This window comes from Amblyomma mixtum, chromosome 3 (genome assembly GCF_055824585.1).
Source record: "Amblyomma mixtum isolate Tamu chromosome 3, ASM5582458v1, whole genome shotgun sequence".
Lineage (NCBI taxonomy): Eukaryota > Metazoa > Arthropoda > Arachnida > Ixodida > Ixodidae > Amblyomma > Amblyomma mixtum.
This window is the reverse complement of record NC_143014.1, coordinates 193952568-193975982: the sequence shown is the minus strand read 5'-3', so window position 1 is coordinate 193975982 and position 23415 is coordinate 193952568. Positions and strand designations below refer to the sequence as shown.

At 49.0% G+C, this 23415-nt stretch overlaps 1 protein-coding gene across 3 annotated transcripts in view; it reads right to left on the bottom strand.

Annotated features, from left to right (window-relative positions):
• The window catches only part of LOC149353163 (uncharacterized), a 50877-nt gene extending 27708 nt beyond the window's left edge, over positions 1-23169 (bottom strand). The window contains exon 1 of one of the 3 annotated variants that reach the window (XM_089582355.1): positions 23002-23169. In XM_089582355.1, coding sequence (XP_089438481.1) covers positions 23002-23113 — 112 coding nt within the window. In that variant the 5' untranslated portion in view covers positions 23114-23169. Of the gene's footprint in view, positions 1-10267; positions 10478-21989; positions 22693-23001 lie in introns of those variants that run through there. The other 2 variants (XM_089582353.1, XM_089582354.1) reach the window with 2 other exon arrangements.
• Positions 23170-23415: the final 246 nt, after the last annotated feature.

The window sequence follows — 23415 nt, the reverse complement described above, 5'->3', positions numbered from 1 at the left end:
AAATTCTGACAAGTTGGCTGCTTTTTTGATAATTTTCAAAGGAACTCTAGTCACGAATACTAGGTCTCGCTAACCGAAAGACTAGTGTCCCAAGAATAAAATATGCCACTTTTACAAAGAACAGCATTTGAATAAGCTAGAAAATTACAGAAGACAGAAAACATCAGCAAAGCCCCTTTGAATTTTGGAAAGTACGCCGAGTGAAATGAATTCTCCGCCAGCCACAACAAGTTTACCGCTTTCACAAGCAACACTAGTATTTCAATGGAAAGCAGCACAGCAAGTTGCTACCAATATACGAGATACAAAGTGTCCATCACATCACATGCAACCTAGTCAGCCTGCGTAAAGCTGGTGTGTGTGCAGCAATTTCAGAAGCACAAGCTTATGCATGCTTTTTAGAACAGTGAGGCCACCACATCCCGAAGAACACCACCGAGTTAGCGGGAGGCATGGTGCCTGGTGGAGCACATACCATGTCTATGCCGTGACCCCGCCTCGAAACGGATTCTTTTCTTGCTTTTTGCTACCCGGGATATTTTATGGGGGGGGGGGGGGGGGGGGGGGGCGTCTCCCAACACCCTCTCTATTTTGCTCCTCGGGTCAAAGCAGAGGATGAGGATGTTTGCTTCTCGAAGGAAAGAGCGAACGGGCTTTGATCTGAATTTTTACAGCTTTTTGGGACGTGCATGGCTCTAGTACTAATTTTTCAAAGGTTATCTTCGATGCCTCATATATGCAGTGGACTTGTTTGTCTAAAATGTCCAGACCCCTGGACAGCGGCCCTTTAAGAAGGAACACATGCAATCTATAACGGATAAGGAATTAATTTCTCCAACCCATTTCTGGGACACAAGCTTTACCTCCACAAAGAGCTAGCCGGCTGCTTATCTACGGCGCCACCGTTCTTTTTGGAGCAGGTCAGCCACATGGTTCTACAGGTTCACACTGGCAGGCAGAGCCAAAATATGCACAAATCTGTGGTGACCAAGGCCCACATTCAAGAAGTATTCATTGAGTGGGCATGTCCAAATACCAATGGCTTACACTGGCCATGCCCTCTTGCTCCAAAGAAACGACAAATACTGCCACCGTCATCACGAATCACATTAGTTGTATAGAAGCTTCTGTTAGAAGGACGGTGGTAGCCGCACAGGGCATTACCCCCTTGCCTTGAGACCAGTGGGCGCCGAACGCGCCGAACCTCCCCGCACGACGACCTCGGAGGGGATTATATGCCCTTTCTGGGAGGTCAATGATGGAGTGTGCCACCTTTTCTCATCCATGTAAATAAATGGTGGTTGTTGTGTTGCAGAAAAAGAATGTGTGTGGTGGCGAGTGATTAAAACGGCGAACGGATAACTTCGTTACTACACTAATTTCTGGTGCCGAAACCCGGGAGACGATTCTGCAGCATCAACGGACCACCAAGATCGACTCATCGAAAGACATGGAGATCTCGAAGAGAAAGAGGAAGGCCCTGCGAACTCAAGCAACGCGTCTGGTTGGTGAGGCAGAAGCATTGCTGAAGTCTACCGCACCGAACGCCCAGGATCTGGAGGTTATTATCGAACATCTGCAACTGACTCAACGTCGACTGAACGATGTAGACACCGCGATCAAGCCTTTGATCACCGAACAGGAAGCCGACGCTGAGTTTGCAACAATCATCAAATACGGCGACAAGATCGTGACTCCTCTAGCCAAGCTGAAGTCTGCAGCAAAACGCAGCACAGAAGGAACGAACGTGGGCAGCACTAAATAAAACGAAGATCGAAGCCCAACGACAGGAACAACTGCCAAGACTAGACTCCCCAAATTGGAACTCCTGAAATTTAACGGCGAAAGAAGGAATTGGCAGCCATTTTGGGAGCTATTGGGAACATCGATCCACAAGAATTCGGACCTATCACCAGCAGAGAAATTTCAGTATTTGCGATCTGCACTGACAGGAGACGGATCATCTGCCATCGAGGGGTTGCAGCTGACGGCAGAATGCTACAACCATGCCATTGACATCCTAAAGCAGCGATTCGCTAATCAAGCCATCCTCATCCAGGACCAGATGGAGGGCCTCATGGCTGTCGCACAGGTGTCATCGACAGGCAGTGCCCACACTCTGCGGCGCTGGTATGACAGCCTTCAGGCTCACATGCGCGGCCTTAAGGCGTTGGGTGTGGGCGAAGAATCTTACTGCGCAATGCTCTACCTTCTTGTGCTCCGGGCGCTTCCGACCGACCTGAGCCTGCTGTACAACAGGATGATGGCCTCGAAGGACGCAGAGGGCTCCAACAACGGCAACGCCTCAACCACCGACACCAGCTCCGAGACAGGAACAGAGTCGGTGCATAAGAACGAGCTGCGCGCACTTCTGGAATTCCTTTGGATCGAAGTTGAGTGCCGAGAAAGGGCGGGCAGGGAGCTACACAACGACACAACTGGTAAGTCCATGTCCCGCAATCATGCGCATGAACTGGTGAAGAGTGCAGCATATCCTGGCAAGCCTCGACACTCGTCGGCGGCAGCCTTGCATGGCAAAATGAAGGACGTGGAATGCTTCCTGTGCAAGTCAAAACAGCATGCAATGGAGAATTGCACCACCGCAAGGGAGATGTCGGAGAAGAAGCGCATGTTACGGGAGAACGGCCGATGTTTCCGATGTACGAGGCCAAAACATACAGCAAGGATGTGCAAGAGCATGCTATCTTGCAGCAAGTGTCGCGGCAGGCATGCCTCAACGATGTGCGACCCGAGCTTCATTCCCAACCGGCGAGACGCTGATCGCATGAGACATAGAAGGACGTAAACGAAAGCTCTAGTCCAGTCAGCCTGCAAGCAACGCAGTGTGGCGCGACACCGGCGGTCCTGCTCCAAACTGTGACAGTATGGGCCGAGAGTCAGAAGAAAAGAAAACTGGCTAGAATTATGTTTGACACTGGTAGCCAGCGCTCCTTTATTACCGAACAGCTATCAAAGGAGCTCAACTGCAAGCTGCTCGGTACCGAAATACTAACAGTCGGCGTGTTTGGAGGCGGTAAAAAAGAACGCACCTTTCGAAGGGTTCAGCTGACTTTACGAAGCAGGCGAAATAACAGAAGGTACGAGATCGACGCTCTCGAAACACCCACCATCTGTGAACAGGATCTCCCTAGCCCAGACGAAGGTATCCTGGAAGAATTAGACAACCTTGGCTGCAGTTTAGGCGATGACCTGAACGAGCTAGAACATCGCTCAATTGATATTCTAATCGGATCGGACCATTACTGGGGAGCGGTGACAGGCCAAATTCGTTGTCTGAAAGGCAGCCGACCGCGTTAGAGACGATGTTCGGATGGGCGGTGCAGGGAAAGAGCAGTTTGTGTTCCCCGGTACTCAGTTGCGCCCAGGCGATCGTTATGTGAGCCACAGTAGACAAAAAGGACACAACGGTTGTTCTCAGACAGTTCTGGGAGCTGGAGAGCTTGGGAATTATAGACACACCGGCAGAAAACCCAGGCGAGAACGAAGTAGTACGAAGGTTTGAGACCAGCATTACTACACGCAATGGCAGGTATGAAGTTGACCTACCATGGAAGCCAAGCGTGAAGCCAGCTACAAACGAAGATGTCGCACGACGAAGGTTAGATAACCTGCGAAAGAAACTAGTCAAAAACCCAGAACTCATGCGAAAATACGATCAAGCAATTCGGCTGTATCAGGACAGTGGAATGGCTGAGAAGGTGGACCATGAAATAGGAATGGAAGAACCACTGAGGGTGTATTATATGCCCCATCAAGTTGTTATCAGAGACGACAGCGCAACCACCAAACTCCGAGTCGTGTTCGACGCTTCCTCTCATGGAGTTAACTCAAAGTCACTGAATGATAACCTAGAAAGTGGCCCTAACCTGAATCCAGATCTCGTCACCGTCCTCCTGAACTTCAGAGCACACCAAATAGCGTTGGTGGCGGATGTAGAGAAGGCCTTTCTTCAGATCGGAGTCAGGGAAGAGGATCGCGACGCGCTGCCGTTTTTCTGGTATAACAGGCTTCCACAGCCGAATCAACCCGTACCAGAGGCGGAAACGTGGTGCATGACAAGGGCGACGTTCGGAACGACATCAAGCCCATTTCTGTTGGCGGCTACCTTACAGCACCATTACAGATTGATGGAAAGCGCACACCCAGTAGCAGCCAAGACGCTGAAGAATTCGATGTACGTTGATGACTTGTTGACAGGAGCAGCCAGCTAAGATGAAGCCAAAAGGTTGTACAAAGAAGCTAACCTGATATTCGATAAGGCTAGCATGAAGCTTCACAAATGGGCCTCCAATAGTCAGGCACCGAGACAAATGTTCGAAGAAAATGGAAACGGCAAAAGATCGCTCGGAAAGGTAGCCGGGGTGCTCAAGGTGCTTGGCATAACGTGGAAACCCGAAGACGATAACCTGTCTTTCTCGCCAGACCATGTTGTTCGGTTCGCTGAACATAGGAAAGACACGAAGCGCTTCGTTCTCCAAACGACAGCCTGCCTATATGACCCCCTCGGCTTCTTATCGCCATTCGTCGTGAGAGCCAAGATATTACTTCAGGAGATCTGGAAACTCAACCTTCATTGGGAAGAGGTCCTGCCGGCTGAACTGCTGTCGAAATGGACCGAATGGTGTCAAGAGCTGGCGGAGCTGGAAAAAATTGAAGTCCCAAGGTTCTACGGCAACGGATTGCGCGGAGGTGCTACCCACCGAGAACTGCATATATTCGCCGATGCCAGCACTGCAGCCTACGGAGCCATGGTCTACTTATGCATGACCGATGACCATGGAGTGACGACCACAACATTGTTGCTCGCCAAAAATCGCGTTGCCCCTCTGAAGACGGTCACTCTGGCAAGATTAGAACTCATGGCATGCCTGATCGCCTCGCGACTGTGCAAGTACGTCCGAACTTCCCTCGAGATCGAGCTTCACGAAGTTCATTTTTGGACCGATTCCATGATAGCTTTGTACTGGATCAGAGGCGAATCATGCCGATGGAAGACATTCGTCAAGAATCGAGTGACAGAAATCCAAGGTAACTGCCAAGGCGCGACATGGCATCACTGCCCTGGGAGAGAAAATCCCGCCGACCTGATGACGCGAGGCATTGCCGCCCCTCGCCTGGTCTCCGCGCGGACTTGGTGGACGGGACCGACATGGTTGGCGCTAGGACCGAGAGAGTGGCCCCAGGAAACGCGTAGCGAGTTTCCTCACGACAATCTTGAGGAGAGAGAGCCGAGAGCGGAGGTGTTCGACATCACCACAATGCCGGCTCCACAGCTACTCGGCGTGTCAAGGTTCAGCTCAGCGTCAAGGTTGAACCGAACAACAGCCTAGATTCTCCGATTCGTCCATAACGTCCGTTCTATGGAAAAGCGATCGGGTCCCTTGACAGCAGACGAGATAAAGAAGGCAAGAACGCATTGGTTGAAAGAAGTGCAGCGCTCCGCGTTTCTTGCCGAACTTCGTTGCGCAACCGACGGAACTAAGGTCCCACCTAGCTCTCCTCTGCGGGAGTTTGCAATTTTCATCGACCCAGACGGAGTGTTGAGAATCAAGGGGCGCCTTCGCTCTTCGAACATGACACCTAACGAAAAGAACCCCATCGTCCAACCGAAGGACCATTGGTATTCCACCCTACTGTCGATTGATGCACACCGACAAATGCTGCACGCCGGAGCAAGGGACACACTCGTGCAACTGCGCGAGAGGTACTGGGTCCTGCGCGGCAGAGAGCTCGTGAAAAAGGTGGTGCGTGCTTGTGTAACTTGTCAACGGTTCAGTGCTCCGCCGCTAAGTGCTCCGACGGGACCACTACCAGAAGATCGCACAACACGAGCAGTGCCTTTCGAAGTGGTCGGTATAGACTTTGCGGGACCGCTATATGTAAAGGAGGACAATCGCATGGGCAAAGCTTACATAGTGCTGTTTACTTGTGCTGTCACGCAAGCTGTGCACCTGGAGCTTGTCAGTGACATGTCGACAAGCAGCTTTCTGTTCGCGTTCCGAAGGTTTGTGTCACGAAGGGGACTGTGCCGTATCATTTATTCGGACAACGCGCAGACCTTCAAGCGAGCAGCAAAGGAACTGACCGAACTGTGGAAGACGCTGCGCCACCCAGATGTTGTGGACCATTTTGCATGTGCAGAAGTTGAGTGGCGCTTTATTGTTGAGCGGGCGCCATGGTGGGGTGGTTTCTATGAAAGGATGGTGCGCTCAGTGAAGATGGCATTAAGAAAAGTGATCGGAAAGAAATGCCTAGACGCTGCACACTTACCAACCATCCTTTGCGAAGTTGAAGCCGTTGTGAATTCTCGGCCATTGACTTATGTGTACAACGAAGTCGGAGAGGGCGACCCCCTAACCCCATCAAGCGTTCTCCTTGGAAGACAGCTAACGACTCTGCCGACGGCGGATGGGGAGCCGCCTGCTTCGACCCCTGAGATGCTTCGTTCGTTTTGGCGGCAGCGCAAAAGGTTCCAGAACCAATTCTGGGAGGCCTGGAGAGCGGAATACCTCCGTAAGTTGAGATCAGCTTACATGACGCACCAAGAGCAGTCTCCCTCGCCTAAAGTCGGCCAGCTGGTGCTAGTTAGAGAACCCCTTCCCCGCCTGCTATGGAAGCTCGGGAGAGTGGAGAAGGTATTCAGCGGCAGGGACAGTAAGGTACGTTCCTGCGAGATAAGAGTGTCACGCAGCTCAGTTCTCCGAAGGCCGAAGGCTCCTTTACCCGCTGGAGTTGAAAGAATTGTAGAATGCACTCCACGCATTCTGGGGAGGAGTGTTAGAACGGACGGTGGTAGCTGCACAGGGCATTACCCCCTTGCCTTGAGACCAGTGGGCGCCGAACGCGCCGAACCTCCCCGCACCGAACCTCCCCGCACGACGACCTCGGAGGGGATTATATGCCCTTTCTGGGAGAGGGTCGGGACGGCCGCGGTGGGGACGGAGACGGGGTTGGGAGTGTGCGTCAGTGGGTGTTAGGAGTGTGTGTGAGTGGTTGTGGGACTTGCCGTGGTCGATGATGGAGTGTGCCGCCTTTTCTCATCCATGTAAATAAATGGTGGTTGTTGTGTTGTAGAAAAAGAATGTGTGTGGTGGCGAGTGATTAAAACGCCGAACGGATCACTTCGTTACTACAGCTTCCATCACTTTTAAATCAGACACAGCTGCATGTTCCTGCTTTCAAATGCTTTAACGTAAATCATATTTATAACACAAGTTTTGTAACGTTCACTTTTGCACTTCAATTACTTATGCAATGGCAAGTGCAGCTTCAGCCAAGATGATGACAGGAAAGGCAGGCCTGCTGACCTCACGCTGGTGTCACCTCCACATCTGGGGCTACAATCAATCGGTGTAGAGCAAAGTGAACATCTCCTCTTAGTGGACACTTCCAGAATACAGGCACAGATACCAGGCAGGATCAACCGACTCAACACAGATAACCTCTCAGCCTTTCCCATTGCTGCTACTATCAGCCAGCAACACTGTGCCAATCCAAATGGCCAAGCCCACTGAAGTGGGGGGGTGTTATGTAATTTTTGCTTCTTGGGCTGTGACTGCAATTAGGTGAGGGAATTGAAAGGTGCTACTTCCAAAGGGTCCTCTTTCCCAGGAGCACATCACTTTTCAAAGCAGTCCACACCAGCGTCACTACACTTCCACCATCAGTCAAACAGTCTCTACATGCTACCGTAGAATAATGAAGGCAGCTACTGATATCAACTGCACAATGCACCAAAATGGGGGATGGACACCAAATTTTTGTTGTGTGTTCATTGTTTGGAATGATGCACATAACACTAGTAAACATGAATCACCCCATGGTTTTTGCCTGTGCCCAGTATATAATTTATAACTAACAAGCTGTTTCGGTATAGATTTCTGCAACCGAGCACTCAGTACCTATGACAACACAACTAGCCTTGACGCAAATAAAAACTGCAATATAATCACTTCTTTGTCGTTATCATTTGCCAGCCTGGACTCGGAGTTGAAATGACAGTAAGTAAACTGCTTTAATCTGTTTCTGCATGCCCCAAGTGACCTCAATACATGCGATGCCACAGCCATCATTCAGCTGCCAAAAACGAAATTTTAAGTACTGTCAGCAGCAAAAGTTTGCGGGATCTCCAGCGCGTGGCGGAGCGACGCAAAACAGCATTCCAGCGCCATCTGCCGCGATTACGCCCGATGTCGAGGCTCACAGCATTTCCGTGTTAGCCATTATTTGTGCATGCCTGTCCTTTCTTTGTTATAGGGCATGTCTCATCGCGTTCTTCGCCGGGATCCGCTATTGCCACTGGCAACGAATCGCCGTGTCACCGTCGTTGCGCGTCTGTTTCGGCTGCTGCGATGGTGAAAAGTGCTCCGATCCCTCGCGCGAGCCAAAGTAGGACTGGCTGCGAACATCACACAGCGCCTCAGCGGTTTCCCTGAGTCTGATAAGCACGTCACGGGGAAGCAAACGTCAAGGCATGCTTGATAGCGAAGAAAGGATAGGCATGCGCAAAGCGTGCTTCAAACGCCATTTCCGTGAGCCTCGACATCGGGCGTAATCGCGGCAGATGGCGCTGGAATGCAGTTTTGCGTCGCTCCGCCACGCGCTGGAGATCCCGCAAACTTTTGCTGCTGACAGTACATTGAAGATGGCATTCACTTATGAATTATTTACCATGCATAGACAAATTTCATAAGTTGGTTCATAAGTTGGTGACCTATGTTTACTAATGCCTCATGCACAATTCTTAAAAAACAAAACAATTTGATGCACCCATCCATTAAAAGCTCGAACTTTGGACTTATGGATGTTTCCCAAGATCACTACAGTAGTGCACTGTTCATGTCAACAGCTGCCTCACTCTTCTACGACAGCATGTAGAGAATAGTGTACCAGACGTGGAAGAGCAAAACTGCTGATGGGCACCGTATCAAAAAGTTGTGCACTGCTGGGAAGAAGGATATCAAAACTTTATATTTGAATATTACCTTTTTCAATTCTATCAATAAAAAGTTGCAGCCTAGCAAGCAAAACTCATCAAACACCTCTAAAACCACTACCAAATTACAGTAATATAGTTTCCCAATCAATTCCCAACTCTGAGCAGTCCTGTCAACCTTAAGGGGGGGACCCCTCTTAGAACTATTTTCTTCATTTATGGACCGATTTATACCAAATTTTCACTGTTTGTACATTTTCATGTGCTGATTCTAAAACTGCAAACAGTTTCGTCCTGCAGCAGTAAGTTTTATATTTATCCTAGAAAGTATGTCTTTTGTTTGGAGGAAGCTTGGTTAATTAACATAAGACCTTGTGGAGAAGATTACTATTTATAAATGATCTAGAGTCACCAAGGAGTGAAGTAAGACATAAATGAGCATTCGAGGACGACTTGAAGGAAAGTTACAGCTGGTCAAACATGAAAGAGAAAAAGCTCGTTTTGATGACTGAGACAAAAGAGTTATTTTGAAAATTTTCCCAAGGAAGCAGTGCTTTAAAGTTAGCATTACTGCACAGCCTGTGCATTTATCTTTCTAGCACAAAAAGAGTTATACTAATAGCTGATATAGAACTGAAATATCACTCCTCCAAAATTCTGAATGTGCCAAAATTGCAGTTTTGAGAAATCAGAGAAAAACGTTTTTGGCATATTTTTGTGGCACCAAGGGTAACTAGAAATCACTGAAGTGAGTACTGGCTCGTTTCTGATGTGGAAGAACCATTACTCGTCGACATAACTGCGCTTGCAACAAGGAAATTGCCGGCGAACAGATGGCATAGTCTGGAGGCTGGAACCCGAGATGAGTGCCTTCGCACTGCGACCTCCCCCAAGTTGCGGCGCGCGATTCTACCTCAAAACGGCGCTGTGATCGCAGTCAGCCCCTAACAAACGATACGTGCTCTTTGCTCATCTTGCCCCTCAAAACACTGAGAAGCAAATTTATTTCGTCAAGGTTTCAGATTCCGCGCTTTGCGGGACGTCGTTTCGCGGCCGCCGCTGGCGCCGCGCCATCAGCTTTACCTGAAAGCTCGATCTATCGCGCCGTTGCTGGCTGTCAACGGAAGCTGCTTCGGTATCGCTTCTTCATCTGCACAGTCACGATTACGTTGTCTGAACGCGGCAGCAATAGCCCCGATCACTCCTCGCTGTCGCGCTAAGCGCCGCCGGCGACGGCGTTATCGGGTCATCGCGAAGCGTCGGCGCTTCATCGCTGATTGTTAGATAACGAGACGCGACGATGCAGCTTACCCAACGCGCTACCTTTCACTCCCTCAGGATGTGTGTTCAATCCTCGTTGTCGCGCCGTCGCGGAGCGTCGTCGCTGAATGTAGACACCAGGATGCGATGATGCAGCGTTCCCAGCGCGCTTTGGATCTCTACCTTTCATTCCCTTTTAGTGCTTTTAACGTAAGTCTTGCGTAAATTGAAATATTTCGTACTTAGCGCCCGACCAGCCTCACTTCGCCGTGACAGTGGGATTGCCAGACCTACTCAAAATGGCGCCGGGCTGCAAGCGGTCTACGCCATAGAGTTTCTTACTATTACCTGGAGGGAAAGCTGGCAGCCCGTCTATGGGAGTTTGCATGGCGACCCCTCGAGACCACTTCAGCCACCATGGGCGCTCAAAGCATCATGGGGTGGTGAGCTACTTGTTGCGGAACTGCAACTTTTGGCCAAAAAATAATAAAAAAATAAAGCTGCTTGATAACTACAAACGTCCTAACATTGAAAATCTTGTCTAATGATTGCAACAAACGAGCATAAAAGCATTTAAGTGCAAAGTTTGCCCAAAATTAGAGACGACTCGCTCTCCTATTGGCCTAGTAATGAACACTATAAAAACTAATATTTCGTACTTAACAGGCGCACTTTTAAAAGTAAATATGTTTTAAAAAAAAATGTTCGCTAAACAGTATAAGAGGTTTTTAATGGCATTTCAGAAAAGTGAAACCTTTTATTGGCGTCGTGTGTCGTCGCGTTTTCACTACTATGGGTTTTGCCCACTGCTTTCGCGCGAAAGCCGTCTGCGCACACACGAACAGCGTTTTCGGAATGAAAAATTTTAGTAGTGCCACTCCATGTTCCCGAAAAATTACGACTGTGCCGCAACAAGTAGCTCACCGCCCCATGATGCTTTGGGCGCCCATGGTGGCTGAAGTGCAGCGCCCTCAGCTTTCCCTCTAGGTAATAGTAAGAAACTCTATGGTCTACGCCGTCAACCAACCAAAAGTCACCATTTTGGTCACGTGATTTGGGGCACCAATAGCGGAGCGCGTTTTGCCCCATTTTGTTTCTGTTACCACTTCTAGGGCTTGCTCATGGTTGTCAAACGGAATATGGGAATAGCCTGAATAGATACCTTTCAAACGAAACCAAAATGGCACCGGCGGGCAGTCAAAGTTCGGTGCGATTAGACCTCAATTTAAAGGGCCGCGTGCGCGGTTTTACGTCTTTGGAACGCTATAACGCATGAATTAGGCGGTATTTTTCAACGAAAATTTGTAGATAGCTGCGCAATGACCTCAGGGTCGCGAAAATGAAAAGACTGAAGATACGATTTTTTTACCAATTTTCGGCCGCAAAGAGCATGTGTGGTGATGGCTATGATAGGATGTTAGTAAACACACCTCATGCTTCCGGGGACATTGCACACACCTAAAAATAATTGCTGAAAATTTCACATGTACACCGTAAGTCCTATGCACCAGAAGCGCCAATAAATGATGGCACACTACAGCTTCCCTGCACAAAATGATCTGCTTTCACGAATATTATTTATGGCATGCATGTGCTGCCTATGCCCTGTGAGAGACTTCAACAGCAGACCACAGTTAACAAAGTTCCTGTGCTACACGGGTACTTTCGAATGACATCTGAGTCGAATGGCATTCGAGACTTGGAATGGCATTCGAACTCGACGGACTCCCGCGGTGCTACACGGCACTTTCCAAACGCATTCGAAATTCTCGGCTCGTTTTCAGTGTACAACGACGACGACGGTCACACTAGTCCGACAACGGCACTATCACGGTGAACAGCATCATGTGACTATAGTGAACTATCCAGTTCACTTTAATATTGTAGTGGGACAAGTTTTTTGGCTAAACGACACCGACGAATCCGATCGGCGGACGGTCAGCCTTCATATGCCCTCGGGAGTTCGGCGGCTGAGCGAAAACACGCTGATGAGGGGACAGTGCGAATACATGCGCGCTTATACATTATCCGTATTGGAAATAAGCGAAACGAACGGCTATATTTCACATGTGCACACTTGGACACTCGATAGCGATAACCACTTGCCAAATTAATTTCAGTCGACGACGACTCCGTTCCCTTCAGCGACGACTAGGCCTAGCGAATCCGCAGGGTTGGATCGGTGATTGCGGTGGTTGTGAAGAATGAATTCACAAGTTTTAGCGAATGCAAATGGTCAACGAGTGTAGTTTTGACAACAGGGACATGAAATCAACTATTGCTTACATCGCAGGACGCGCATACGATGAACGGGAAGCGGCGGTGTGACACGAGCTGCCGAGCAGTGCTTTACGGCCAGCAGCAGTCGTCGCCGTCGCTAGCTTGTAACTAACAAGTTAGGCCATTTCAGTTAACGCGAACGGTCACCAAACATACTTCTGGATAAAGTAGCTTAAAATAAAGTACTGGGCATGTTGGAGGAAGCCGGCAAAATTAGCGAGAAGCGCCAATCATCCGATGTCAACAACCCGGCTGTCAAGTGTTTCTCAGGCGAGCGATCGTGTCGGCGCTTCCCACAGATTGTCGCACTGCGTAAACAAGCACGCGTACAACCGGTACAGAAGAGAAGAGATTATTTAATAGAACTAAGGTGCATATTTCGTTTTGTGTCTTGCAAACGAGCACAAGCTGTTCATACGAAGCGATGTAAACCAATGTAAACAGCAGTATGACTGCAGTCGTCCTCATCGGCGCACTCCTGGGGAAATTTCATGCTCACGCGGTAAATGTTCATTGGTGTACTATTATCTGCAAGCACTTACCTAGACGGAACACGAACTATTTGCTAAACAAACAGCAGAAAAAAGCGAGTAGCGGGTATCGAAATGAACAGCCACAGAGCCGAAAGCAGTCGCGCGGCGGTGGGCGGGGCGAAGAGACGGCGGCGGCGACGGCTATTGGTTGGTTCGGGCTGTGTTCGCGTTTCGAAGGCATTCCAAAATCTGGAATGTCTCCGCGGAGCTCCTTCGACTGGAAAGTCATTCCAACCGAATGCCGTTCAAAAACGTCGTGTAGCAGCGCACGTTTGGCATTCGAGTCGAATGACGTTCGGTTGGAAGGCATTCGAAACGCCCGTGTAGCAGGGGTATCAGTCACCCTTGAAGATGAGACCAAACCAGCCTCGAAACACTAGGAATATCTTGAAAAGGAAGGCCAAGAACATGAGAATTCAGGTTTGTCATGCCCAATCATTAATCCACTGCAGTGTCTGCCAGAATATCACACAAAAAAAATTGTGTACATGCAGCACAATGCTGCAGTAAAAACGATATAGGACAAACAGCAGGTTATGTACTCATTATTACAATTATGCCATTTATATAAACGTGCCAGAGCACTAGCATTGAAAAATCCAGGGAAGCTGAGCACAGGTAAATGCCCCGCTAAACATGGCCATCTATAAGCAGTGGTAGGAATGGCCAAGCACATTTTGGAGCAGGCTTTGTAGCAACAGAATTCAATTTAGAGCAGCTTCTTCATGTTTTGCAGCAGCAGCCCGATATTGAGAAAAAAAGCTTCGAGATCACTGCGGCACCCCAAATTGGAGCATTGCAAAAGTAAAACATCCACATACTACATTAACGTCCTCTGCTATTTTAATGTCTAAGTGTTTTTTTGCGTTGTTTTGTGTTTAATTGATGAACTAATTACACCTCATCAACCAAATTTTTCCCATGGCAACATTTTATCACACACTATCTGTCACAATCACACTTTCACACATTTACCTTAAGAGAATGACGTAATCGTGCGGACAAATTTGCGGACACTTTTGCTGATGTGACAGAGCCATATAATGCTTTCGCATTATTAAGGTCAAAATGTGAATATGCAGGTCCAGCTAAATTCTGCCAAGGTTTAAAAAACGACAATACGCTGGATGAAGATTTGAATGGTGAATGCTTGTACACCATCGTCTTGCATATCTTTGCTAATTTTTTTAAAATGCACCTTATTAACACAATCGCTTTAAGGCTCTGATTCTTCAGAAAATACAGCATCCGTGTTGTAAGTGAAAACCAGGTGGCCCTCCTGCCACCTATGTCATATGACCTTGTGATATCACAACCTGCCTACTAGAGCACTGCACGGGCCTAAATATGAGGCCCAAGCCCGGCCCGGGCCCGAGACCTGAAGCCCGAGCCCGGCTCAGGCCCGCGGCTTCAAGCCCGGGCCCGGCCCAGGCCCGCTAAATTATCGTTCTAGCGAGCCCGGCCCGGCCCGTGAATCCCGAAGTGGAGCCCAGCCCGGGCCCGGCCCGTTTCACAGTAATGGTTGCACTCTGAGCAAGCAGACTGCTACTAGACCGATAAGAAACTCGCCGACAAAGGTTCTGAAACCACAGCTTGGCTTGCAGAAAGTTGGTTCTTTTTAACCCAGAAGGAAGTGATTAAGAGTAGTGCTCGCCAGGCCCGTCTTTTGGACAGTGATCTCGTGTAGGTTCCCAAAGATAAACTCGGAAGTTCCGAGAGCCAAATAAAAAGGGCTGCATACGCGCGTAATGGACTACTTTGCATTCCCCCATGATTTTAATGAGTTATACTTTGCCGCCCGGAAGTATAAACATTAAAGATGCCTAGCAAGCAGTCGGATGAAATTTTTTTAGTGAACGCGATCTCACAGGTTGAACTTATAGGCGAACTGGTCGCCTTTCATCAGAAACGAAAAGCTAAAAGGGTTGAGTATTTCACGGTATGTGTTTTGAAGACTATAAGCGTCCTAAACTATAATATGTTCTTCCCGAATGCATTTCTAATAGTGCATAGGTATGTTTTGGAATGACGAACGATCACTGGCCAATTAAGACCGGTTGAATTTTACTCTTACTGGTGGAGCAGAAGATAACGCGCTAACCACGTGGTAACTTACAGGGGAAAACACTTGTCATGACAACCAGGCTGAAGAAGCGAGGAGGGATAGATGTGGTTATCAGGTACAACTCTCGCAAGCTTTTGTGGCTATTTCATTTACGAGACGTTCCGATCAGCTGATCAAAAAGAAAACGAAACGCGCTTCAGTTTGTGAATTTTCGCACATCAGAAAAATGTAGCTATAAAATGAAAGCTATGTTTTTGGAGCTTAAGGGCCCAAGGGGAGTCAGGCTGTGAGAGACACCGAAGCAGAGGGCTCCGGATCATTTCGACCACCTGGGTTTCTTCAACGAGCAATGATACTGCAAAGTACATGGCTGTCATGCTTGCCGCCTAAATAAAAATGTGGCCGCCGAGGCTTGGTGCAAACCCTGGTTCCACGGCTCAGTAATCAAGCGCCTTGACCACTGAACCACCGCGGCGTGGAATTAAGGAAATAAATAAGTAAATGAATAAAGCTTAGCCTTTTTTTTTACAGCGTACTATAACCCATAGCTCATCCGTGTCGCTGCTCCAATGCCGCAGTTGTGTACTTCACTCTGCAATAGTGAATGAATAGTCGGACACCAGCCGTTTCAGTACGGACCCAAGCCCGACTCGGGTCCGCAGCTTCAAGCCCGAGCCCGGCCCGGGCCCGCAACTTCAGGCCCGGGCCCGGCCCAGGCCCGGCAAAACAGATCATGTCCCAGCCCGGCCCGGCCCGCGGGCCGGGCCCGGGCTTTCGGGCCGGCCCGAGCCCGTGCAGTGCACTACTGCCTACCATGGCAAGTGGCAATTGAATGAATGATTGGTAGCAAAAGGTTGCTCGCAGAGAACAACCTGGGTCTCACAAACCCCACCGGTGGCTGTGTCTGAAACAGCCACCATCGCTTAACCGCCGCACCATTGCACCACGAGTGGTATGAGGACTCCCCGCGATCAATGAATGGAAAGTAGAGATTCACCAGTTCTGCATATATGGGCGTGTGTAGGCAGAACCTAAGCAAAGTGATATACAAAAAAGTTGTGTTGTGTTGAGTTTTATGGCACATAAGCAACTGACGCTATCATGCACCAACACAAAGAAGTATGTGGGAATGCCCGTGCGGATGCTCCAGAAACAGTGGAGTCACAACTCGCCATAATCTGCATGTTGCAGATGCCCTTGCAGGGGATGTACCAAGAGGACCTGAAGGGGAAAATTTTCTGTACAAAACTTGTAGCGCCTGTTGAGAAATGTCAACTCTAGTTGTTTTCCTTAAAACTACAGCAGTTTTTTTTTTTTTTTAAGCGTAAAATAAAGACCTCGAGATCTAAAAATTGTCACGAAACAATGTGCTACTATGTCCCAATATTAGCACCCTCAAAAGCACTCCACCTGAAGGAGCTTGGTTATGGAAAGACACAATGAATAAACAAACAAGATGAGTGTGGGCTTTGTTTTTTTTTTTAAGCTTAAAATAAAGACCTCGAGATCTAAAAATTGTCATGAAACAATGTGCTACTATGTCCCAATATTAGCACCCTCAAAAGCACTCCACCTGAAGGAGCTTGGTTATGGAAAGACAATGAATAAACAAACAACCAAGATGAGTGTGGGCTTCACCAATTCACGGCATAGCACAGGTAATTTCTTGCAGACCAACACAGGTGCACCTCTCACGAGGAAACATTCTGTTCCACGTGTGCTGTCCTCGCCTCAAGGAGCACCACCTTTTTTCTCCACATAGTCTCGGCATTGCCGTGTGCGCCCCAGGTGCTTCACTGCCTCCTCTTCCAAGTGTCTGCAGCAAGGGGACTTGGTTTGCACAGGGACTATAATTCAAACTCGTATGACCAAGAATGTCTAGCAACAACACAAGCCAAGAGATCACAGATGTAATCTTGAGCTTGTGTGCATGCCAACAAATGGAGAATGCCACCTATCATTCGAAGTGGTTCAGTTTAGTCATTCAGAGTTAAACAAAACAACTTTCTACCCTGAAAGTTCAAATTAATGTGGTTCTACTGTATAAACAAACTGGAAGCTCATATATTGATGGCGCTGCGAAAGCAACTCAGGTCCGTGAAATAAGGCTATCAGTTCTAATGTGTCCTAAACCTTAAAGACAGATAAATACAGCAAAACCAAAATTTAGCACCATTTCAACCTCTTAAAGGGCAACTCCGGAGATATTTCGATGCGCATCGATTGAAATGAAATTTTAAGCCTGTATTCTTTATGATAGTCTGATGCCTCATGTAAAATTTCGCACCTGAAACCGGCGTAGTTTTTCCGCAAGCGAATTTTGAAGACAAGCGCTCCTCGACGCGAGCGGCACCCTCTGATCGAGCAACTTCTACAGGCCACCCTGTTCTGTGACGTCACTGGCGGGGCGGCGTGTCAAGCTGGTTGGGCGCGCGCTGGCGCTGGCAGTGCAGGGGAAAACTGAAAATTGGTTTTGAGGAAAGTAAATGACGCAGTAATGGACACCCGAACCGCGACGTAAGGGAGGAGTGAAAGAAGAAAGGAAGAAAGAGGTCCGTAGTGGAGCACTCCGGATTTATTTCGACCACCTGTGCAATTTCGCGCCATCTCAATGTGCCTGATGTGATGTGTACGCCAGAGTGATGGGTCACGGCAACTTCTGTTGTGCTGTGGGGTGCACAAATTCTTGATCTGTGACAACGGGCATGACCTAGCGTAGGTTTCCTAGCGATAAGAACCTTCGCGACAAGTTGGTGAGAGCTGTCCGCCGTGTAAACTGGTCTCCGAGGAAGCATTCCCGCTTGTGCTCGGAACGTTTCGCGCCAGATTGCTACGACGACAGCGTGTACTTCAAAGAGAGCTTTGGGCTCGCTAAGGCTTCGTTCAACTGTCGCTTGAAGGCATATTCTGTGCCAACGTTATTCTAGTACAACCGTCTATCGCAGCGGCCAGCTGAACGAAGCGCGGCCGTCAAGAAGAAGCGGTATGTTGGATTGTAGAACTGTAGCTGGCGTGAACTCACTTCCAAAAGCTCACCGTCGAGATAAAGCTTCGCAGAGAGGACTGTTGGTGATGCATGCCCCTTTAAGGACGTTGTGCACCGCGGCAACGTTCCGGCAGCAGATTCTTTTATCAGGCTGGGTCGGCCGGCACTGGCCGTCTCCGTGCTGCATGTGACGCGGCCTGTGGTGTGACAAGGCTGGCTCGCGCGGCGGTGGATGATACCTAAAAGGCGACTCGTCCAGTCCAAAATCGTCGAATGAGTCGGAATGAGTTGGTCTCGGAAAAGCTGTCCTCCGCGCTTTCAGTCATGTCGACAGCGTGGCTCAGGGTAGTTGTGATATCTTCGGGGACTTCACAGCGCGGCGAACAACCCGCTCGTGACGTCACAGTCAATACCGCACGAAGGCACCTCCCCGGTTTCGGTTTTGCGGTTTCGGTTTCGAGTTTTGCGTTTTTTGCTGTTTAAAAATTATTTTACGGTTGCTTTTGAAAATCTTGTATCGTACACATTACAGGAGGTTCTTAGGAACACAAAACAGCCGTTAACTTAAAATGGCTGAAAAATCGCCGGAGTTGCCCTTTAAAAGCATTTTATTTTGCATGTGCTTTTGCCGCATTCGTTTCGGACAATACTGGCAGCACCTTCTAGGCACAGACCTCAATCACAGGTGGCTCAATCACACTCACGGCCGCTCACACTCACATCCATTCATTCACACACTCATGTCCACTCCTACTCACAACCACTCACTCACACTCATGACCACTCACACTCACAACCACTCACTCACACTCATGGCCACTCACACTCACATCCACTCATTCACACTCACACTCATGACCACTCGAACTCACTCACACTCACATCCACTCATTCACACTCATATCCACTCCCACTCACAACCATTCACTCACACTCACAACCACTCACTCACACTCACAACCACTCACTCACACTCACGGCCGCTCACGCTCATGTCTGCTCACACTCATGTCCACTAACACTCACAATCACTCATGACCATTCACCCACCCTCATGTCCAATCACTTTCACTCACTCTTTCCTTGTTTGCTGACAACGAAGGGGGAGAGATTCACTGCCGCGGCCGACTGCCCTCGTGGCTCCCCTAGCATAGCCTGAGTCGCAAAGATGTGGTGGTGAGACGTCCAGGCTTTGTCGGGCTATTTGGCCAATTTTCAGTTTCAATGCTCGAAGAAACTGGTCGCTCATCACGCATATTCCATGCACTGAATGCTACGCACGTGTGATTCCGCACTTGCTGCTGAGACGATGAGTGCCTGTTCAGCGTCAGCTAAGATACTTAGACAAGTTTTTGAACGGTGTCCATAGGCGTGCGCAGCGTTCTCCATGAGAATGAGTCAAGCTTCAGCACAGTGCCCCCCCCCCCCCCCCCCAACCTCCTCTCACCTAGGCCTCTATAGCCAAAACATCCACTCACACTCACGACCACTCACTCACAGACGTGAGTGTGAGTGAGGCAATATGAGTGCACTCATGAGTGTGTGTGCTGACCTATGGCTACAGGAAGTAGTCAAGTGATGTCACTGGTGCCATTTTGTAGTACAGTGCACAGGTTTGGCAATGCAAGATGGAGCAGATGGTGACAAGCCAATTATATTTGCCTGAAGCCTTTCACCATGCTACATGCACCTCGAAATGGTGGCCACTGTGACGACGGTGCATATCCCCGATAGACTACAGCTGGATACAACTCTAGAATGAAGCCTGAAGGCCTCTGAAACCAGCACCTTCAGCCAATGGTGACTGCTGGTTCTGATGACCTCATGGTTAATCTTGCACCTGGTGCCATGACATCACAGAGGGCTGGCAAGTGTTAGGGGATTAACCATAACTTAATGGATTAACCGTGATGCCATGACGAGTGGATGCCATTGGCTGGAGGGCCCCCTTTCAGGGGCATCTGATGTTTCATTCTTGAGTTGTATCCAAGTGTAGCTATTAGTAGGTGGTAAAGGGCTAAAAGCGAAAGGGGACGGAGTTGGATTCCGTCGGTCATCAGTTTTATCACTATCAAAGAAACTACAGCACACAAGACAGGATGACGTATAGAAGAAGCGACACACACAGACGTAGTCCTGTCAAAGTCCTACATCAACCTGTCTTGTGCACTGTAGTTTCTCCAGTAATATACCCCTAACAACAAGCACAGCTCACCATTCTTGTGCAGTATGCTTTTTCATCACACATCAAGAGAAGGAACCAAAGTGATACCATGCACATAAAGCAGCACCTCTGCCACCTCACACTTGCCACGGCTCTCGGTTGCTGCCATAGTATTTGGGCATAGCACTGGTGCAACTTCATCAAAAACCGCCATTTGTAGCATCATGTAGCAGGTCTAATAAAATGGCGCATGGTGCAATCAGTCCAGCATTCCCACTAATGCATGTGTCAAAATGCATAAGGCACCCTTTGAAGCTCCCTGGATAATTATTTACCACCTATTGTTACATGCACTGAAACGTTGCATGGTCACTTCACAGGCATAGCTGTGAGGGACATACTGCAGGTTTACAATGTTGTTAACAGCAAGGCGTAACACAGCAAGCAGTGCCACTGAAAAAGAAAACTCAGATTTTTCCTCCTTGTCAAGGAAAAGTGACATAGTTGTATCAGTACACCATCCCTCACTCCCAACTGCACTTTTCTCTACAAGGTCCACCTGGACCAGATTACCACTCTCAGCCCTTCACTCCTAACCCAGAGAGCCCAGGCCTACCTAGATAACTTTTGTAATCACCAGCACCTGAAAGCAGTTTTCAGCAACATACCAAGGCATCAAAGAAAGATACCACAGATGTCATAAAACGTGCATGAAGTACCTAGTACAGCTATTGGTGAATAAATGACGCACCAGCCAGGAATCGAACTCATGGCTGCTGGATCAAGATTCAGAAGCACTTGCTTCAGCATAACACTGCAATGTTAGAATTTCTGATGCCTGCATTACAACTGCAACTACACTCACAGCTCGTGAATGAACAACTGCTACACGATTTTTGGCAAGCCTGATCTGGCAAGCCTGATCGTGCAACCACAAGGGCAATACAATCTGGCTTAGTGTGCACGCCTCATTTCCGTGAAATGCAGGCTTGTGATGCGTCTGCAGTGCTGGGTCCGTGGGCTCATTTAAGCTTCAAGGAATTCCAAAGAAGCATTCGCCCGAAAGGAAAGCTCACCTGAAAGTAAGTTCACCCAAATTTGTGACCAGCCAGTGACGCTGGCTAGACAAGCTGACAATACTTTTCTCTTCTTCCAGGAAAATTCACACTTAAAAAGGAAGAGACCGGCCCGTAGTTCATCATAAATGCAGGGTGCAGCAATAATTTTCGTGACTTTCTTTGCATTTTACCTCCACCGTAATGAAACAACCATGGCATGGATGGGTCCCACGCTCTCGCACGCAACAAAAAAAAAAAAAAGCCATCACCGCTCTATCACACAGCGCGTAACACCAACAGTATAACCTGATTTCTGCGTTGATGACAAAATTCTGCACATCGCAAGGGCAAAGCAATATGACAGACTCTGCTCCTGCTACGCAGAAACTGCTGCTACCACGTGGGACGCAAGTAGCAGCATCTTCGACCTATATTTCGGCCGAAGGACCGGCATTACGCCGACACACCGCGGACGACCTCAATTACAGATCATCCTGGCTTACAACCCATGCACACGTTAGGTGCAGAGGGCATTCTCAAGTGCCGACGAGAGTCAAACAATGGTGCCAGCATCAGCGTTCCATAAGTTTTAATGGACGCACAAGTCATTAACTGCAAACGGATGTCGGTGCGCACAGGAGCACGAGTGGCAGCATGAAACAGTCATACCCGCCGAGTATTACTTACGGAGCGCAGGCTCCCGTTCTTTGTCCCTGTCTCGATCCTTGTCCCTGTCTCGGTCCTTGTCCCTGTCACGTTCTCGGTCCTTATCTCGGTCACGATCTTTGTCCCGGTCACGGTCCTTGTCTCGGTCGCGGTCTCGATCTCTCCGATCGCGGCTTTTGTCCCGGCTCCTGCCACGGTGTCGATCTCTGCTGCGATCGCGACTTCGAGCGCGACCACGGTCTCTACCACGATCTCTGGTGCGTTCCTTATCACGGTCTCTCCTGCTGTCTCGGTCGCGGTCACGCTCGCGGTCCCGGTCACGGTCCTTGTCACGTTCGTCGTGGTCCTTCTCAGCCTTCATCGATGTAGGGAGGGCTGGGAAGACTGGTAAGGCTATGGATGGTGTGGGTGCGGGTACAACGGCGGCGGTACCATTAGCCTGCGTTGCTAATGCGGCTGGTGGCAACGCGCCGGCCATGTAGCTAGGCTTCAACAAAGACACCCCGTCACCAACAGATGGTCGGACTCCCGGGAACGAATTCAAGCGTCCCAAAGGGGTAGTGTTCGCGCCTGTAGCCATGCCGAACCGCACCAACTATATAAGGATAGTGTATAGCCACAGGTCCTTGCCTAACCACAGCTTCTGCGTAGCTAGTCAAAGACGTCCATTACCAGCCTGGCACGAGAACATGGCGACGACGAGGCTGTGGCAAAGCAGTCCGGGTGGCCCTCTCTCCTTCCTACAAGCCCTCTCCTGTCGTTTTGTGACGACACCCACAACGTCATGACGACCACGGCCTTCGATACCATCATCATCACGCCAGGCGAGCCACATACAGTTTCTATTACCTAGAGGGAAACCCGAGAAATGTGCACATTGTGTGCAGAACCCTGAAATTTCAGAGAAACCGAAGAAAACAGGCGTGCAGGTCACACCCTGCCGCGACAAAAGAGTACGTACATTAAACACTTTGTTATTGTCTCGTTCTTGTCTTCCGAGCGTAAAGGAGAAGTAGTGGAATGAACGTCTTACCGAATTCAAAGAAAAGGCGAATGGTGGCGCGGAAATCCCTCGTAGAAGTCACTCGTTCTACAGCTGCCGCAGTTTCAGTTTCGAGTTGGTGGCGAACGATGACACTTCTCATCGATGGCAGGCGATGTTCATCTCTTCAGGGTGTCATTTACCTTCCAGACGTGCTTTTAACCTAACTCCAAAGCACAGCCACGTTTCAGCTGCACAGCGCGAGAGAAACGACTGACAAGGAAGACGAATGCTGCAGCGCGCGTGAGAAGCGCTGTTAGAAGTCAACTGCACTAAGCACCACGAATAAAAGCCCATTCAGGCTTAACTTTCTACAGTACGAAACAGTACATGACACACTCCGTCGAAAAAGCAGTACCATGCCTTTTGGAGGCGCTAATGTGAACTGTTTTGCATTATTTCCTA